The sequence below is a fragment of the Esox lucius genome, chromosome 20, assembly GCF_011004845.1.
Source record: "Esox lucius isolate fEsoLuc1 chromosome 20, fEsoLuc1.pri, whole genome shotgun sequence".
NCBI lineage: Eukaryota > Metazoa > Chordata > Actinopteri > Esociformes > Esocidae > Esox > Esox lucius.
In genome coordinates, this window is record NC_047588.1 from 18,393,250 (window position 1) to 18,408,659 (window position 15,410).

General features: G+C 42.5%; 1 protein-coding gene across 1 annotated transcript in view; it reads right to left on the reverse strand.

The window, feature by feature from the left end:
* Positions 1-15,099, reverse strand: part of gask1a (golgi associated kinase 1A) — a 31,090-nt gene extending 15,991 nt beyond the window's left edge. The window contains exon 1 of the mRNA XM_010896991.3: positions 14,762-15,099. Within this exon, the coding sequence (XP_010895293.2) occupies positions 14,762-14,764 (3 nt within the window). The 5' untranslated portion in view covers positions 14,765-15,099. The remainder of the gene's footprint in view (positions 1-14,761) is intronic.
* Positions 15,100-15,410: the final 311 nt, after the last annotated feature.

The window sequence follows — 15,410 nt, forward strand, 5'->3', positions numbered from 1 at the left end:
TTACAGAAGTGGATCACTGCTTAGACTTTTGTAGAGAACAACAGAGAGTTGTCCAGGCCTACATTAAAGTTTTTGGCACTCTTTAATGGGGATAACTAACAAGAGCATCTTTAAATTAACTACTTTTTGTATTTTCTTTCGCTGACAATTAATTAGTTTGTGGTCCACCTCTAATGCTGGCTATGACAACCGCAGGGCTGGAATCCAGTTATCCTATAGCCTGACACTTGTTCCAGCAGGCCAGGTGTCAGCTAACTTCACCTTTTGATCCTTTTCACATCTACGTTTTTTTTCTTTGACAAAACCCTCAAGGACAGGTATGCTGAAACCTGACATTTACAGTACCCTGGTGGGGGGATGATTCAGGGACGATTAGGAGAAAATATGCACGATGACTTTCTCTTCAGAGGAGAGGGGAAAAGATCAGAAAGAGAAGTAAAAGAAGAAGGGAGGGATGGAGAGAGAAGAAAATGGAAGTAGGGTAGAGAAAGAGGGTAGCAGATAGTGAGAGATAAAAGAGGGGAGAGTACTGGAGGTGAACTGCCTTAAAATGACTGTAAAAGAGAAAAGCCTCTAATAAGAACACTGGAGTTCAGCCTGCCAGTAAGGAGGACATACTGCACATTAAGGACAGCAGAGAAGCTCTACTTGTTCCCGCAAACACTGGAATATTAAAAATAAAACCGGTTGGATGCCAAGAAAGTTCATCCTCAGGCCATTCTGCCAAAACGAATGCACCGTGACTGCACACAGAATATTATTTGGTTAGTACTGTCTGGTTTCATTGAATCTAAGACTCTGTATCCTTGGGATTGGGTCATCATTCATGACTCATGCATTATCCATTGTTCGCAGGAGTGCGCGTCTGGGTGTACGGGCACGGGAGGTTTAGAGTGACTAGAACGAAGATTAGAAACCGGTGAGTTATATTTTCTATATTAAATAGATGCTCTACTCAAAGAAAGGGAATAATACAGTCTCACATGACCATTCACTCCCAGTTCTAAGGGAAAATTGTGAATAGGAAGCAATTACTTCCATTTCAATAAACTGCATCAAACAAATAAAAGGCTAACAAAGAATAAAACAAAAAAGGTCGACTAAATTCACTGACTCAAGTCAGTTGAAACCCGCTGCTTTGTAAAACCACAAAGAACCTCACAACAATCCACTGCCATTGCAGCGGTGTTGAATGGGTGAGGAGAACAAAGGCAGCGTACATAATGTGACAGGAATATGACATGATGGCAGGGAAATGCAGCAGAGGATCCCTCCACTGCCGTCAACAGTCAACCTGTCAGACAGAGACCTAAACTGAACCAGTCACCACAGCTCTGCTGTCCAAGAGATCACACTGACCGTCAATAGCAGGGAGCGAAAATGCAACAACACAGCATCAAAGGACGGCTACAGTGAACGTAAAGGAATACCGGGTGTGGTTGAACACACGCATGAGGTTGAGTGGGACAGAGAGGGAGCGGGTTGAAGTGGGACAGAGAGGGAGCGGGTTGAAGTGGGACAGAGAGGGAGCGGGTTGAAGTGGGACAGAGAGGGAGCAGGTTGAAGTGGGACAGAGAGGGAGCAGGTTGAAGTGGGACAGAGAGGGAGCAGGTTGAAGTGGGACAGAGAGGGAGCAGGTTGAAGTGGGACAGAGAGGGAGCAGGTTGAAGTGGGACAGAGAGGGAGCAGGTTGAGTGGGACAGAGAGGGAGCAGGTTGAAGTGGGACAGAGAGGGAGCAGGTTGAAGTGGGACAGAGAGGGAGCAGGTTGAAGTGGGACAGAGAGGGAGCAGGTTGAAGTGGGACAGAGAGGGAGCAGGTTGAAGTGGGACAGAGAGGGAGCAGGTTGAAGTGGGACAGAGAGGGAGCAGGTTGAAGTGGGACAGAGAGGGAGCGGGTTGAAGTGGGACAGAGAGGGAGCGGGTTGAAGTGGGACAGAGAGGGAGCGGGTTGAAGTGGGACAGAGAGGGAGCGGGTTGAAGTGGGACAGAGAGGGAGCAGGTTGAGTGGGACAGAGAGGGAGCAGGTTGAAGTGGGACAGAGAGGGAGCAGGTTGAGTGGGACAGAGAGGGAGCAGGTTGAGTGGGACAGAGAGGGAGCGGGTTGAAGTGGGACAGAGAGGGAGCGGGTTGAAGTGGGACAGAGAGGGAGCGGGTTGAAGTGGGACAGAGAGGGAGCGGGTTGAAGTGGGACAGAGAGGTAGCAGGTTGAAGTGGGACAGAGAGGGAGCAGGTTGAAGTGGGACAGAGAGGGAGCAGGTTGAAGTGGGACAGAGAGGGAGCAGGTTGAAGTGGGACAGAGAGGGAGCAGGTTGAAGTGGGACAGAGAGGGAGCAGGTTGAAGTGGGACAGATAGGGAGCAGGTTGAAGTGGGACAGAGAGGGAGCAGGTTGAAGTGGGACAGATAGGGAGCAGGTTGAAGTGGGACAGAGAAGGAGCAGGTTGAGGGGGACAGAGAAGGAGCAGGTTGAGGGGGACAGAGAAGGAGCAGGTTGAGGGGGACAGAGAAGGAGCAGGTTGAGGGGGACAGAGAAGGAGCAGGTTGAGGGGGACAGAGAGGGAGCAGGTTGAAGTGAAGGAGCGAGGCATGTGTCACTGCAGATGGAGAAACACTGAAGAAATCAAAATATGAGTACTGTACTTGTGCTATATGTTCTGGATTAAAATAGTGTTTTTAATTAATATTATTAAACCAGAGAGGTCAAAAGAGAGATTTGTCCAATCTTTATCAAATGTGCCCTGGACACAAAAAGCCCTACAGTACACGCGCACAAACAAATGTTTTATGGCGTCTTGTAAAAAAAACTATAATACATGTTTTTTTGAACATCTTGAAAGCAGATGTTAGCTATTTTTAGATGACAGTGGACACAATTATTTGTATGTTTTTTTGCCAGGCTTTTATTGACAGTGAGTATCAGAGATAGACAAGAAGGAGTCTGAGAAGTGAAGTCAGGTATTGAACCCTGGTCTCTCCACTCAGGAGCTGCAAATATGCATCAAGGCAAGAGCGTTACCACAAGACCACAGGTCAACGCAGAGGTTAGTCCTCAATCCTGTGAAATACCACCGCTGTGTGGAAACAACTGGGTGAATGTACATTGGCAACTGGTGGTGTGAAGGGTAATTTTGGGGATTTAGAAACATCTTGTAAGAGGGGAAAATAACTGCATTTCAATCCACGGATCCCTATACATTCCTTAAAAAGCCATCAGGGCACGTATTCAGTTTACTTCTGAAAACCAAGGGATTCCTAATAGATTTGTCCTGACATTATAAGAGTGTTTGTCATTTAGAACGAGCAATACCTGAAAAATCCAGACATGTTGAAATTAAACTTGATGGCCCTCCAGCCGTATATATGTGAACATCCCCTACACCCAAAATATTATTTAACCTGGTGTTTCATTTGTAAATACTAAGGCACCAGAACAAACAATAAGTGAGAGAGTGGCTGACCTGGGGGCTCAGAGGTAAAGAAGTATGTTATTATTACTTATTTTCTTACAATAATATATTGCATTTGAATATTAGCATAAGAGGAGCTCTCAGAAGTTGGACACATGCCCCATGGAGCTGGACAATTTGGCATTTTGTTAATCCATTTGTTGCAATTTTATCCGACATGACTGGAGACTGAACATTGACAAATGTAAAACCTAAGATCTACATATTGAGTCGGAGAATTCGCATCACAGCCTACAATATCAGGAGGAAAACACAGTATTGTCCTGATTAAAAAGCTTTCCAGTTTCTGACTCACCCAAAAAATGCACAGTGAGCTCAGTCACTGGCAATGTACAAAGCCTTTGTCTCTGTTGGTTTTACTTTGCTCAAAATAGCTATTTCATGGCTACCAAAGTATATTGGTGTCCTATGCAATGACAGGGGAGTTAATCCAAAGATAAGATGGAGCTACAGTAAGTTTCTTGTTGAATAGAGATGGTCTGGAACTGAACACGTGTAGCAGACGCAGAGACTGAGACACCCTGACAGGGTGGAGAAGATCTAATGGTTTACAGTGTTGGCAGCAGACACATCTAAAATAATGATAACAGAGGAAAGAGTCAGCTTGGGCCATGCGAGAAGCTTCTGTGTCAGAAGAGGACGGTCTTGATTTAGTGCCTTCAAGAGGCAGAGAAGTTCAGACTGAGAAAGATCAAGTGCTTCCAAAAAGAAAGAAAGGGATACCAGCCTGCAGTTCTCCTTATTTTTATTGTGTAGTGTAGGTTTGTGAAAAATGAAGAGCAGAGGTTGACAGGGATGTTAGTCAGGCAAGCAGACATCACTAGAGTTCATCTGGAGAGAGTGGAGGAAAGGGGTTGACATGTAGATTACTTCAGTGTGTGAGGAATCAGTGAACTCAATAGGCTGACTGAATGAGGTGCAGATGTTATCAATCTTCTTTTCAAAGTGGTAAACAAAGTAATCCGCAGAGAGGGAAGATGGAGGGGGACAAGGTGGAGGAGTGAGGATGAAGGAGAAGCCTGCAAAAGGATTCCCTGTTCTGTGAGCTCACAGTGAGTCACTTAGCCACAGAGCAGGAGGGGAGGAACGAGTCAGGAAAGAGGAAAGGGGACAGGGAGAAACACAGGATGAAGTTGCCCAGTAATATGTCAGGAAATTAGCTTATTTAGGTAATTCCGGAAGACATTAGGTGTCCAACAGCACCTGGTGGATGACAGGTGACAGCAATGTAAAACCTGAATGGACAAGTGACATTGAAAGCATGCAATTCCCTGGACAAGGGTGACTACTAGTATTTTCTGGGGTAATCCATGTCTCTGTCAGGGTCAAAAATTCAAAGGCCTGAAGGGGAGCATAGGCTGGGATGAATTCTTTCTTCTTGACAGAAGACCAAATGCTGACGGAGACCCGGAATTCCACATTGGTTGTGCAGGTATGGGAAGCAATATCAGAAGGGTTGCAGCTGCAGGGTGGGGCGAGTCTGTTAAAACCAGAAAAGGAACCAGGCAAGCCTAGTTCAGCCGGCCTGCATTAAAACTGATAAATGTTGTTACTCTCGCTGGATTCGAACCCAGTTCTCCCACAGGAGAGGCTGTGTCTTTAACCACCACACCACAGAGCAACAAGTATGAAAGTATCGGTATAGCATCTCGACATTAGATCATTTTGTCTTGTCAAGCTTTAACATTATGCCAAGTTTGAATATTTTGCAAGACACCATTAAGCATTGTGTTAAACTGACTAACGTTTCTTATTAAGTTTACCTCCACCAAAAATAGCATCTGTGAACTGTATGGCTTTTCTCACTGGCCGTTTTAACAGCTTATTAACCAGTAATAGGCTTACTAAATATACTGCCAAAGCTATTTAATTTCATGGCACAACAACGATTGTTTTTCTTTCATTCGTGAATGACATTGATACAATAACTATCAATATAAGCTCACCTAAAGGATTATTAGGAACACCATACTAATATTGTGTTTGACCCCCTTTCGCCTTCAGAACTGCCTTAATTCTACGTGGCATTGATTCAACAAGGTGCTGAAAGCATTCTTTAGAAATGTTGGCCCATATTGATAGCATAGCATCTTGCAGTTGATGGAGATTTGTGGGATGCACATCCAGGGCACGAAGCTCCCGTTCCACCACATCCCAAAGATGCTCTATTGGGTTGAGATCTGGTGACTGTGGGGGCCATTTCAGTACAGTGAACTCATTGTCATGTTCAAGAAACCAATTTGAAATGATTCCAGCTTTGTGACATGGTGCATTATCCTGCTGAAAGTAGCCATCAGAGGATGGGTACATGGTGGTCATAAAGGGATGGACATGGTCAGAAACAATGCTCAGGTAGGCCGTGGCATTTAAACAATGCCCAATTGGTTCTAAGGGGCCTAAAGTGTGCCAAGAAAACATCCCCCACACCATTACACCACCACCACCAGCCTGCACTGTGGTAACAAGGCATGATGGATCCATGTTTTCATTCTGTTTACACCAAATTCTGACTCTACCATCTGAATGTCTCAACAGAAATTGAGACTCATCAGACCAGGCCACATTCTTCCAGTCTTCAACTGTCCAATTTTGGTGAGCTCGTGCAAATTGTAGCCTCTTTTTCCTATTTGTAGTGGAGATGAGTGGTACCCGGTGGGGTGTTCTGCTGTTGTAGCCCATCCGCCTCAAGGTTGTGCGTGTTGTGGCTTCACAAATGCTTTGCTGCATACCTCGGTTGTAACAAGTGGTTATTTCAGTCAAAGTTGCACTTCTATCAGCTTGAATCAGTTGGCCAATTCTCCTCTGACCTCTAGCATCAACAAGGCATTTTCGCCCACAGGACTGCCGCATACTGGATGTTTTTCCCTTTTCACACCATTCTTTGTAAACCCTAGAAATGGTTGTGCGTGAAAATCCTAGTAACTGAGCAGATTGTGAAATACTCAGACTGGCCCGTCTGGCACCAACAACCATGCCATGCTCAAAATTGCTTAAATCACCTTTCTTTCTCATTCTGACATTCAGTTTGGAGTTCCAGAGATTGTCTTGACCAGGACCACACCCCTAAATACATTGAAGCAACTGCCATGTGATTGGTTGATTAGATAATTGCATTAATGAGAATTTGAACAGGTGTTCCTAATAATCTTTAGGTGAGTGTAGGTGACTATAACTGACTTTTTCGTCAAGTGAAAAGACGAGAGAATCGTGGAAACCCCTACTCTTTAACTGCCCAAGGGGTTTTGAACTAGCCTATATTACCCCAAAAATCATGCACGCATGCGTACTTCGAAAGTCCACCAGAAATAGTTGCAATATAAACGGTTTTATTTTAGGCTTACTATAACGCAGCTACTGAATGTTGTAGCCAGCAAAGTTTTTGTCTATCCAGAACAAATCTTAATGCATAATTTGCTTTGACAAGATTCAAATGAGGGATCTGTTGATTGCAGGTCCACGTCTCTAACCACTTCGCTACAAGGGGTAGTGCAGTGACCCCATTCAATGCAAACCCCAGCTATAAGAATCCTGACCCCATGATAGAAGAATCCAGACCCCATGATAGAAGAAACCTGACACCATGATACATGAATCCTGACCCCATGATAGAAGAAACTTGACACCATGATAAAATAAATCTGACCCCATGATACATGAATCCTGACCCCATGATAGAAGAAACCTGACCCCATGATAAAATAAATCTGACCCCATGATAGAAGAATCCAGACCCCATGACCTGACACCATGATACATGAATCCTGATCCCATGATAGAAGAAGTCTGACCCCATGATAGAAGAAACCTGACCCCATGCTACATGAATCCTGACCCCATGATAGAAGAAATCTGACGCCATGATAAAATAAATCTGACCCCATGATAGAAGAATCCAGACCCCATGATAGAAGAATCCAGACCCCATGATAGAAGAAACCTGACACCATGATAGAAGAAATCTGACCCCATGATAGAAGAATCCTGACCCCAGCAAGAAGAAACCAGCCTCAGTGCTAGATGAAACCTGACCCCAAAATGAAAACTGCTGATCATTTTCCTCCTCCTCATTCAGCAACAGCAATATCACTCTTTCCACTGGTCTCTTACTATACCACAGATGTCAGTTCTCTTAGTAGACTAGTTATAGGGGGTCTATATATTTGTCTCAATGCTGCTCTATGCACTGCGACCTGGTAGAGGTTCAAGAATGAGACAGGGGCCCAAACAGACCACAGGGCTCTAATTCATCTCTTTATGTAGCAGACTGATACACTTGTACTCCTCCACAGCACACAGAAAGACCTTCCGTGTAACCACTTTCCACCACATTGTCTCCAGGTGTGTGAGAGAAACAGAGAACAAAAGAGACAGAAAGAGTGAGATGGCGTGAAAGAGAGATGCGAGATAGAGGAGAAAAAGAGAGGAGGCCTCCATCTGCTGCTTAAACTGTTGCAAAGAAGTGAGCAGAGCAGTGCTTGTCTGGAGACAGGTGGGGAAGGGCTCCAGGCCCTCAAAACTTCTTCACTTGTCTGTGTCACCTTATATTTAGTTTTGGTGAAAATGAGCACTCACAATACAATGATACTTTTTTTAACTCAAAATCTTTATCTGGATAGGACTGCATATACTGGAAATGTAGAATATAAATGTGTACATCAAGTGTAAATTAATGTATATAATATTCAGACTCCTCATAGATGATCTTAAAAGCTCAACGCTGATTGCGTATAATTGCATGCAGGGCCGTCCCTTAACGGTCCCTGGTTGTCAGGGGCCCACTAGCGGTTAGGGGCCCTAAGTGACTGCTTATATCGCTTATGCCTGGAACCGATCCTGATTGTATGCGAACTTTGTGTAGAGAATTACGAATTTTGTCACTATACACCTATCAACCAATAACCTTATGACCACCTTCCTAATTTTGTGGTCCCCCTTTTGCCAGTAAAACAGCCTTGACCTGTCGAGTCATGGACTCCACTAGACCTCTGAAGATGTGCTGTGGTATCTGGCACCAAGACGTTACCAGCAGATCCTTTTCATTCCTATAAGTTGTGAGGTGGGGCATCCATGGATCGGACTTGTTTGTCCAGCACATCCCACAGATGCTCTATTGGATTGAGATCTGGGGAAAATGGAGGCCATGTCAACACCTTGAATTTATTGTTGTGTTCCTCAAACAATTCCTGAACCATTTAGCATTGTGGCAGGGTGAATTACCTTGCTGAAAGAGGCCAATGCCATCAGGGAATGCCATTGCCATGAAAGGGTGCACATGGTCTGCAACAATTCTCAGGTAGGTGGTATGTGTCAGAGTAACATCCACATGAATGGCAGGACCCAAGGTTTCCCAGAAGAACTTTGCCCAAAGCATCACACTGACACTGCCCGGCTTGCCTCACTCCCACAGTGCATCCTGGTGCCATGTGTTCCCCAGGTAAGCAACGCACACGCATTCATGCACATGATGTAAAAGAAAACATGATTCATCAGACCAGGCCACCTTCTTCCATTGCTTCGTGGTCCAGTTCTGATGCTTTCGGCAGTGGACAGGGGTCAGCATGGGCACCCTGACTGGTCTGTGGCTACGCAGCCCCATACACAACAAACTGCGATGCACTGTGTTCTGACACCTTTCTATCAGGACCAGTATGACATTTTTCAGCAATTTGAGGTACAGTAGCTCGTCGGTTGGATCATAACAGATGGACCAGCCTTCACTCGCATCAATGAGCCTTGGCCGCCCATGACAGGGTTCACCGCTTTTCCTTCCTTGGACCACTTTTGATAGGTACTGACCACTGCAGACCGGGAACACCCCACAAGGGCTGCAGTTTTGGAGATGCTCTTACCCAGTCGCCTAGCCATTACAATTTGGCTCTTGTCAAAGTCGCTCAGACCCTTACGCTTGCCCATTTTTACTGCTTCTAACACATCAACTTTGAGGACAGAATGTTCACTTGCTGCCTAATATATCCCATCCACTGACAGGTCCCATGATAACAAGATTATCAGTGTTATTCACTTCCCCTGTCAGTGGTCATAATGTTATGGCTGATTGGTCTATCAGTGTTATTTACTTCACCTGTCAGTGGTTATAATTTTATGACTGGTGGGTGTATCACTGTTATTCACTTCACCTGTCAGTGGTCATAATGTTATGGCTGATTGGTGTATCTGTGTTATTTACTTCACCTGTCAGTGGTTATAATTTTATGACTGGTGGGTGTATCACTGTTATTCACTTCACCTGTCAGTGGTCATAATGTTATGGCTGATTGGTGTATCAGTGTTATTTACTTCACCTGTCAGTGGTTATAATTTTATGACTGGTGGGTGTATCACTGTTATTCACTTCACCTGTCAGTGGTCATAATGTTATGGCTGATTGGTGTATCTGTGTTATTTACTTCACCTGTCAGTGGTTATAATTTTATGACTGGTGGGTGTATCACTGTTATTCACTTCACCTGTCAGTGGTCATAATGTTATGGCTGATTGGTGTATCAGTGTTATTTACTTCACCTGTCAGTGGTTATAATTTTATGACTGGTGGGTGTATCACTGTTATTCACTTCACCTGTCAGTGGTCATAATGTTATGGCTGATTGGTGTATCAGTGTTATTTACTTCACCTGTCAGTGGTTATAATTTTATGACTGGTGGGTGTATCACTGTTATTCACTTCACCTGTCAGTGGTCATAATGTTATGGCTGATTGGTATATGTCCACCACTAACAGAACCATCATACCAAGGAACATTCTGAGTTCCCTTTTAGATTGATATTTTTTCCCATCTTGCTCCAATAATAAATAATTGATTGGTCCTACTTGCACAAGCGGGGAAGAGAAGGCAGGGCACCCAGTAAACCTTTCTGAAACTGGGCAAGTGTGTCCACTAGAAGACGGTGTCTGAGAATGATGATCGACAACAAACCGTGAATATCAATATCCAACAGTTGTGTTAAAAAATAAGTATACCCCATGGAAAGTAGTGGAACAAATAATATTTATAAAGAACATAATATACAGAAATAAAAAAAATTCTAGTCTGGATACAAGTACATGTATAGCTTGAATAGCTGGTGTTGACCCCTTTGACTGAAATAACTTCATGTGGCCAACTGTCTATCAGTCTCTTACATCAACTGGGAGTCATTTTTGTCCACTCTTTTTTACAGTACTGCTATAACTGTGATTTATTTTTTTGTGATTCTGTTTTTAATATCACCCCCCCCCCATATAAGTACACTAGATACTAGTGGTGGGAATTTAGATCAGCTATGTGTACAAATTTGTAAAACAAATACTTTCCAGGGAATGTACTTACAGTAGTTCTATATATAAATGACTGTATATTAATCCGTTCCAGTAATTTTGGCGCCCTCAAAAAGGAGGACTATAAAAACGGTTCTAATTTCTAAATGGTGAAATCAATATACACATAGTCCCTGAAATAAGAGGGAAGAGTTCATGCTTAATTTAAACAGGTGGTTCTATTACATCTGGACTACCCACCATTGAGCTCAGCTAGAATGAGACAATTTGCAGTAATACATTTAAGAGGAAGTAAAATAATATTATCTAGAGGGACTTCTTTACCCCTAAAATTGCCACTCCCAAATTCCACTTTAATTTGAGTCTGACCCTCCAAACATCCCCATAATTTTCACAAATTCTCTCTGAGACTGGATGATGTAACTGGATGATGTGAATTCCATCCAAACCTTTTAAGCCTCATAAAAAAGTTGCTTGAAGCTCAAACTCATAGCTATTATGAGATGTTCCCACATACAGGTGAAAAGGTCAGCTTGCACATTCCACACTGAATCCTACATACTGTATAAGAAAATGTTGCTCTGCGCGAGTACACCCACACACACACACACACACACACACACACACTCTCTAAACCGTAACCCATAGAAAAAGATAGGGTTTCACAGAAATACAAAGCCAAGAGATAAAGGAATCAGATGGATGCAATGTCCTTTTTTATTATGACTGTAGCAGATGGAACATGTGAGAGTTATAAAAAATTATCTAGGATGGCAATTTTGCCTACTGCATGCAGTCCAATGGTTTTAGAATGAATATAAAAATTTTCTTTATCACATCATAATAGTTTGTGATTTTACTTATGTTACAGTGCATATTTGGCATCAAGACAACCTAATGTGTTTCTAAAAGAGTGTTGCTTTGTCCACCTAAACTGCATAGTCCTATCCCCCTAAAAAAATATATGTGGAAGCCAATACATGAGTAATTAATAATACATTGAGGCAACAAGCATTCCATCCTGTCTGGGACAGAAACCATGGGCTTGTTTGGACTGCTTCACTCATAGACTTTAACGTTGGAGGGTCCTCCCTTTAAATGTGAACAGGCACGGCACTACTTTCACTTCATTTCAAAGCAAACACAGGTACTGAAATCCCATCTGAGAATACAACCAAGGATAGGCGGACCCAGAGTGCCTGGTGTTCAACCAGTATCCTGTTTTTTTTGGGGGGGGGTTTTGCAGCTGTGAAATCGAGTGGGTTATCATGAGTTGAGGCCAACATGAGGTAAAGGTTGTAGTCGGCGCATGCTTGTGTTTGGATGGACCTGATCGCTAGTAAAATATTAACAAACACTTATTTTGCCAGTAGTGCTCATTATAAAATTATTAATTTGGAGTTGGAATAATTGAGTTATTTCTGGCTTCCATGACACCACATGTTTGGAATAAATTGAAGTTGGACTCCAGAGTTTTTGTATAAATGGAGTGTAGTTTTAAAAGAGGTGCTCATGTTACAGTCCCTCTCAAAGTATTCACCCTCCTTGGACTATTCCTAATTTTACCGTGTTACAACATCAAATCAAAATTGAGGTAATTTTGAGTTTTTGCCACTCAATCAACACAAAAAGTCCAAGAAATTGTCCTAAATCAATTATAAATGCAAAATATAAAGTATTCACCCCCTTTAGTCAATATTTGGTACAGGTGCCTTGGTAATTACAGGCATAAGTCTATTTGGATAAGTCTCCACCAGATTTGCACAACTGGACACAGCAATGTTCATCAAGCCCCATCAAGTTGGATGGGGACCATTGGTAAACAAATTCAACACTTTCCACATATTCTCAATTTAATTGTGGTCTAGGCTTTGACTGGTCCACTCAAGGACATTCATAGACTTTTCCCGAAGCTATTCCAGCATTGTCTTGGCTGTGTGCTTAGGGTCACTGTTATGCTGAAAGATTAATCTTCACCCTAGTCTGAGGTCCAGTACACTATGGATCAGATTTTCTTCAGGGACCTTTCTATATTTTGCTAAATTCATCCTTCCCTCAATCCTTCCCAATCTGCCAGTCCCTACTGCTGTGAAACATCCCCACAGCATGATGTTGCAACCACCACATTTCACAGTAGGGTTAGTACTCAAAGGATGTGTAAGGCTTGAGCCAAAGATTTACGGCCAAATAGCTTTATTTTTGTCTCATCAGATCATAGAATCATAATCCACTTGGTCTCAAAGTCTCCCATGTACCTTCTGGCAAACTCTAGACAGGTTTTTTCAACGATGGGTTTCTTTTTGCCATGAAGGCCCCTTTTGTGAAGCACCCGGGCTATCATTGCAATATGCAGTGTCTCCCAGCTGAGCCGTGGAAGACTGTAACTCCTCTAGCATCGCCATAGGGCTCTTGGTGGCCTCACTAGTTAGTGCCCTTCACTCCAATAAAAATGCATTGTATGCTACTGCATCCTATTGTATACTACTTTATCTATTTCATATTGTTACAACCTGCAAAAAATACAAATACATTTTAAGATTTTGAGCATGTGTGTATGCAATGCAATTTTTCTGCAGGTTGTAACATTTGTAACAAAATGAGTGATGTAGTAAACAACACAGAGAGCGGTTCTGGCTCATTAGTACGATGTTCACACTGGTGTCACTATTAATATACGTGGAGACTACAGGGAATGTCTCTCAACTTTCTGTTGGAGTATTTCAAATCAACCTTCCAAATAACTTTTCTTTGAGATTTGTGTAATACATGCTCAAGTTATCCATTAAAGAATCTGTAATATGTTTGAATATTATTTAATATTGAGCTTAGATGCATGCTATTTCTGCTTCGACAAGTCGACCTGTGACTTCAATTGACTGGACATGATTTGGAAAGGCACACATCTCTCTATACAAGGTCCCACAGTTGACAATGCATGTCAGAGTAAAGTCAAACAAAAGAATAATGAGATTGAGGGAATAGTCTGTAGAGCTCAGAGACAGCTTTGTGTGGTGGTATAGAGCTGGGGAAGGGTACCAAAAACCTTCTGCATTAAAGATTTATAGGTCCCAAGAACGCAGTGACCCTCCATCATTCTTAAATTGAAGTTTGAAACCACCATCACTCTTCAAAGGGTCTAAATATATAAATGGGACATTTCTGTATTTTTATATGTGCATGTCTAATGTCTAAATGTCTGTTAATGCTTGATCATTATGGGGTATTGTGTGTAAAATATTTCCTGTATGTACAGTGTCACATGAATCTTTTTTAACGTAAGTTACGACTGTTCACAGTTTGTCAGATCAGGGCCTGTTCCAGAAGCCTCAATTCACTTCTGATTATTATTTCTGATTATTAGAAAAAGAAGACATATCAAAAAGTGATAATACATAATACAACAGTTTGTCTGGCACTAGCACCAAGCACAAAACTTTTCAGGTTATGAGTCAGCTGTTTAGCTGGCCATCAACTATTTCCAACGACCTTGGAGTCTAATCAACTCAAATAACACTTAAGATTGCCCCTAGTGGACAGTTTTCAAGATACAAACATTTCATCGACCTGGACACACGTCTAACATAGAAATGATTGTTATGGTATTTTATTCAGAATGCGCATGATGAGGAAGTCTGCTCTCATGCTGATGTGTTATCCCAGAACGGATCACGTACTTGCTTCTTTTAAATTACAATTGAGTGTCACCTGAAATAACATACACCAATTTGGGAATTTATTCCTTAGGTAAACAGCGTGTGTGGTCTTGCAGATACCTACAATTATTATGTGTGTGTGTGTGTGTGTGTGTGTGTGTTCTCTTTTATCCAAACGGTTTGGAGGTTGGGGATTCTTTTTTCCAGAACACGTCTTTGAAGTGATATTTTGCAAATGCATGCAACATTGTGCAAACGCAGAGCTTTCACGTGTACGGCTTGCTAAAAGTATAGTTTCAAAAGCTGCGTTAGGACAGCAAAAGTCGAATGATAATTATTATTTTTTAAAACATCATCCCCACTTACCATCGTTTTCCCCAATCCGGTGCATTCCACAAGAAAAGTTGACAGCCTCAATTATCGTGAAAACCCCGTCGGTGACACCACGTAGATGGCTACCACACTTTATGAAGCCTGGGCAGCATTGGTTCTGAAGATGTAGCGTGCGTAATTCTCAAATTTCTATACAAAACCTTTTCTAATAGTATCTATGTTTAATCTCATGGTACATTGCAATTGTCAGTGCTGCACCTTGGACAGAAAGAAAGGTAACAAAGATAGAAGATAAATCGGTACGTTAAGTAAGCTACAGTACTTTTCAGGGGCTGCACATATTTTAAATAAGCCTACTTCTACAGACGAAAGCCCAGCCCACAGTTTTGCTTTACCGCAAAGTGGAGCATAGGACTATATCACAAGCCGCCGTCCTTCTCGACAGACCAGTACGTTTAGGATTTATTTTTTTCACAGTAAAAGTCATATTTTTTGTGACTGGATTGGTATTGGGTTCACTTAAGGAATGTGATGTAATTTGAGTGCAGTAAGCAGGCCTGCACAGCGCTTGCGTGGTCTAACTGCCCAGATATTGGAGACGGGCGCCTTGAAATTGCAGAGCACGTTTTTATATGTTCAAGTACTGAATACTAATGTGAAAAACAGACACGACTACAAGACA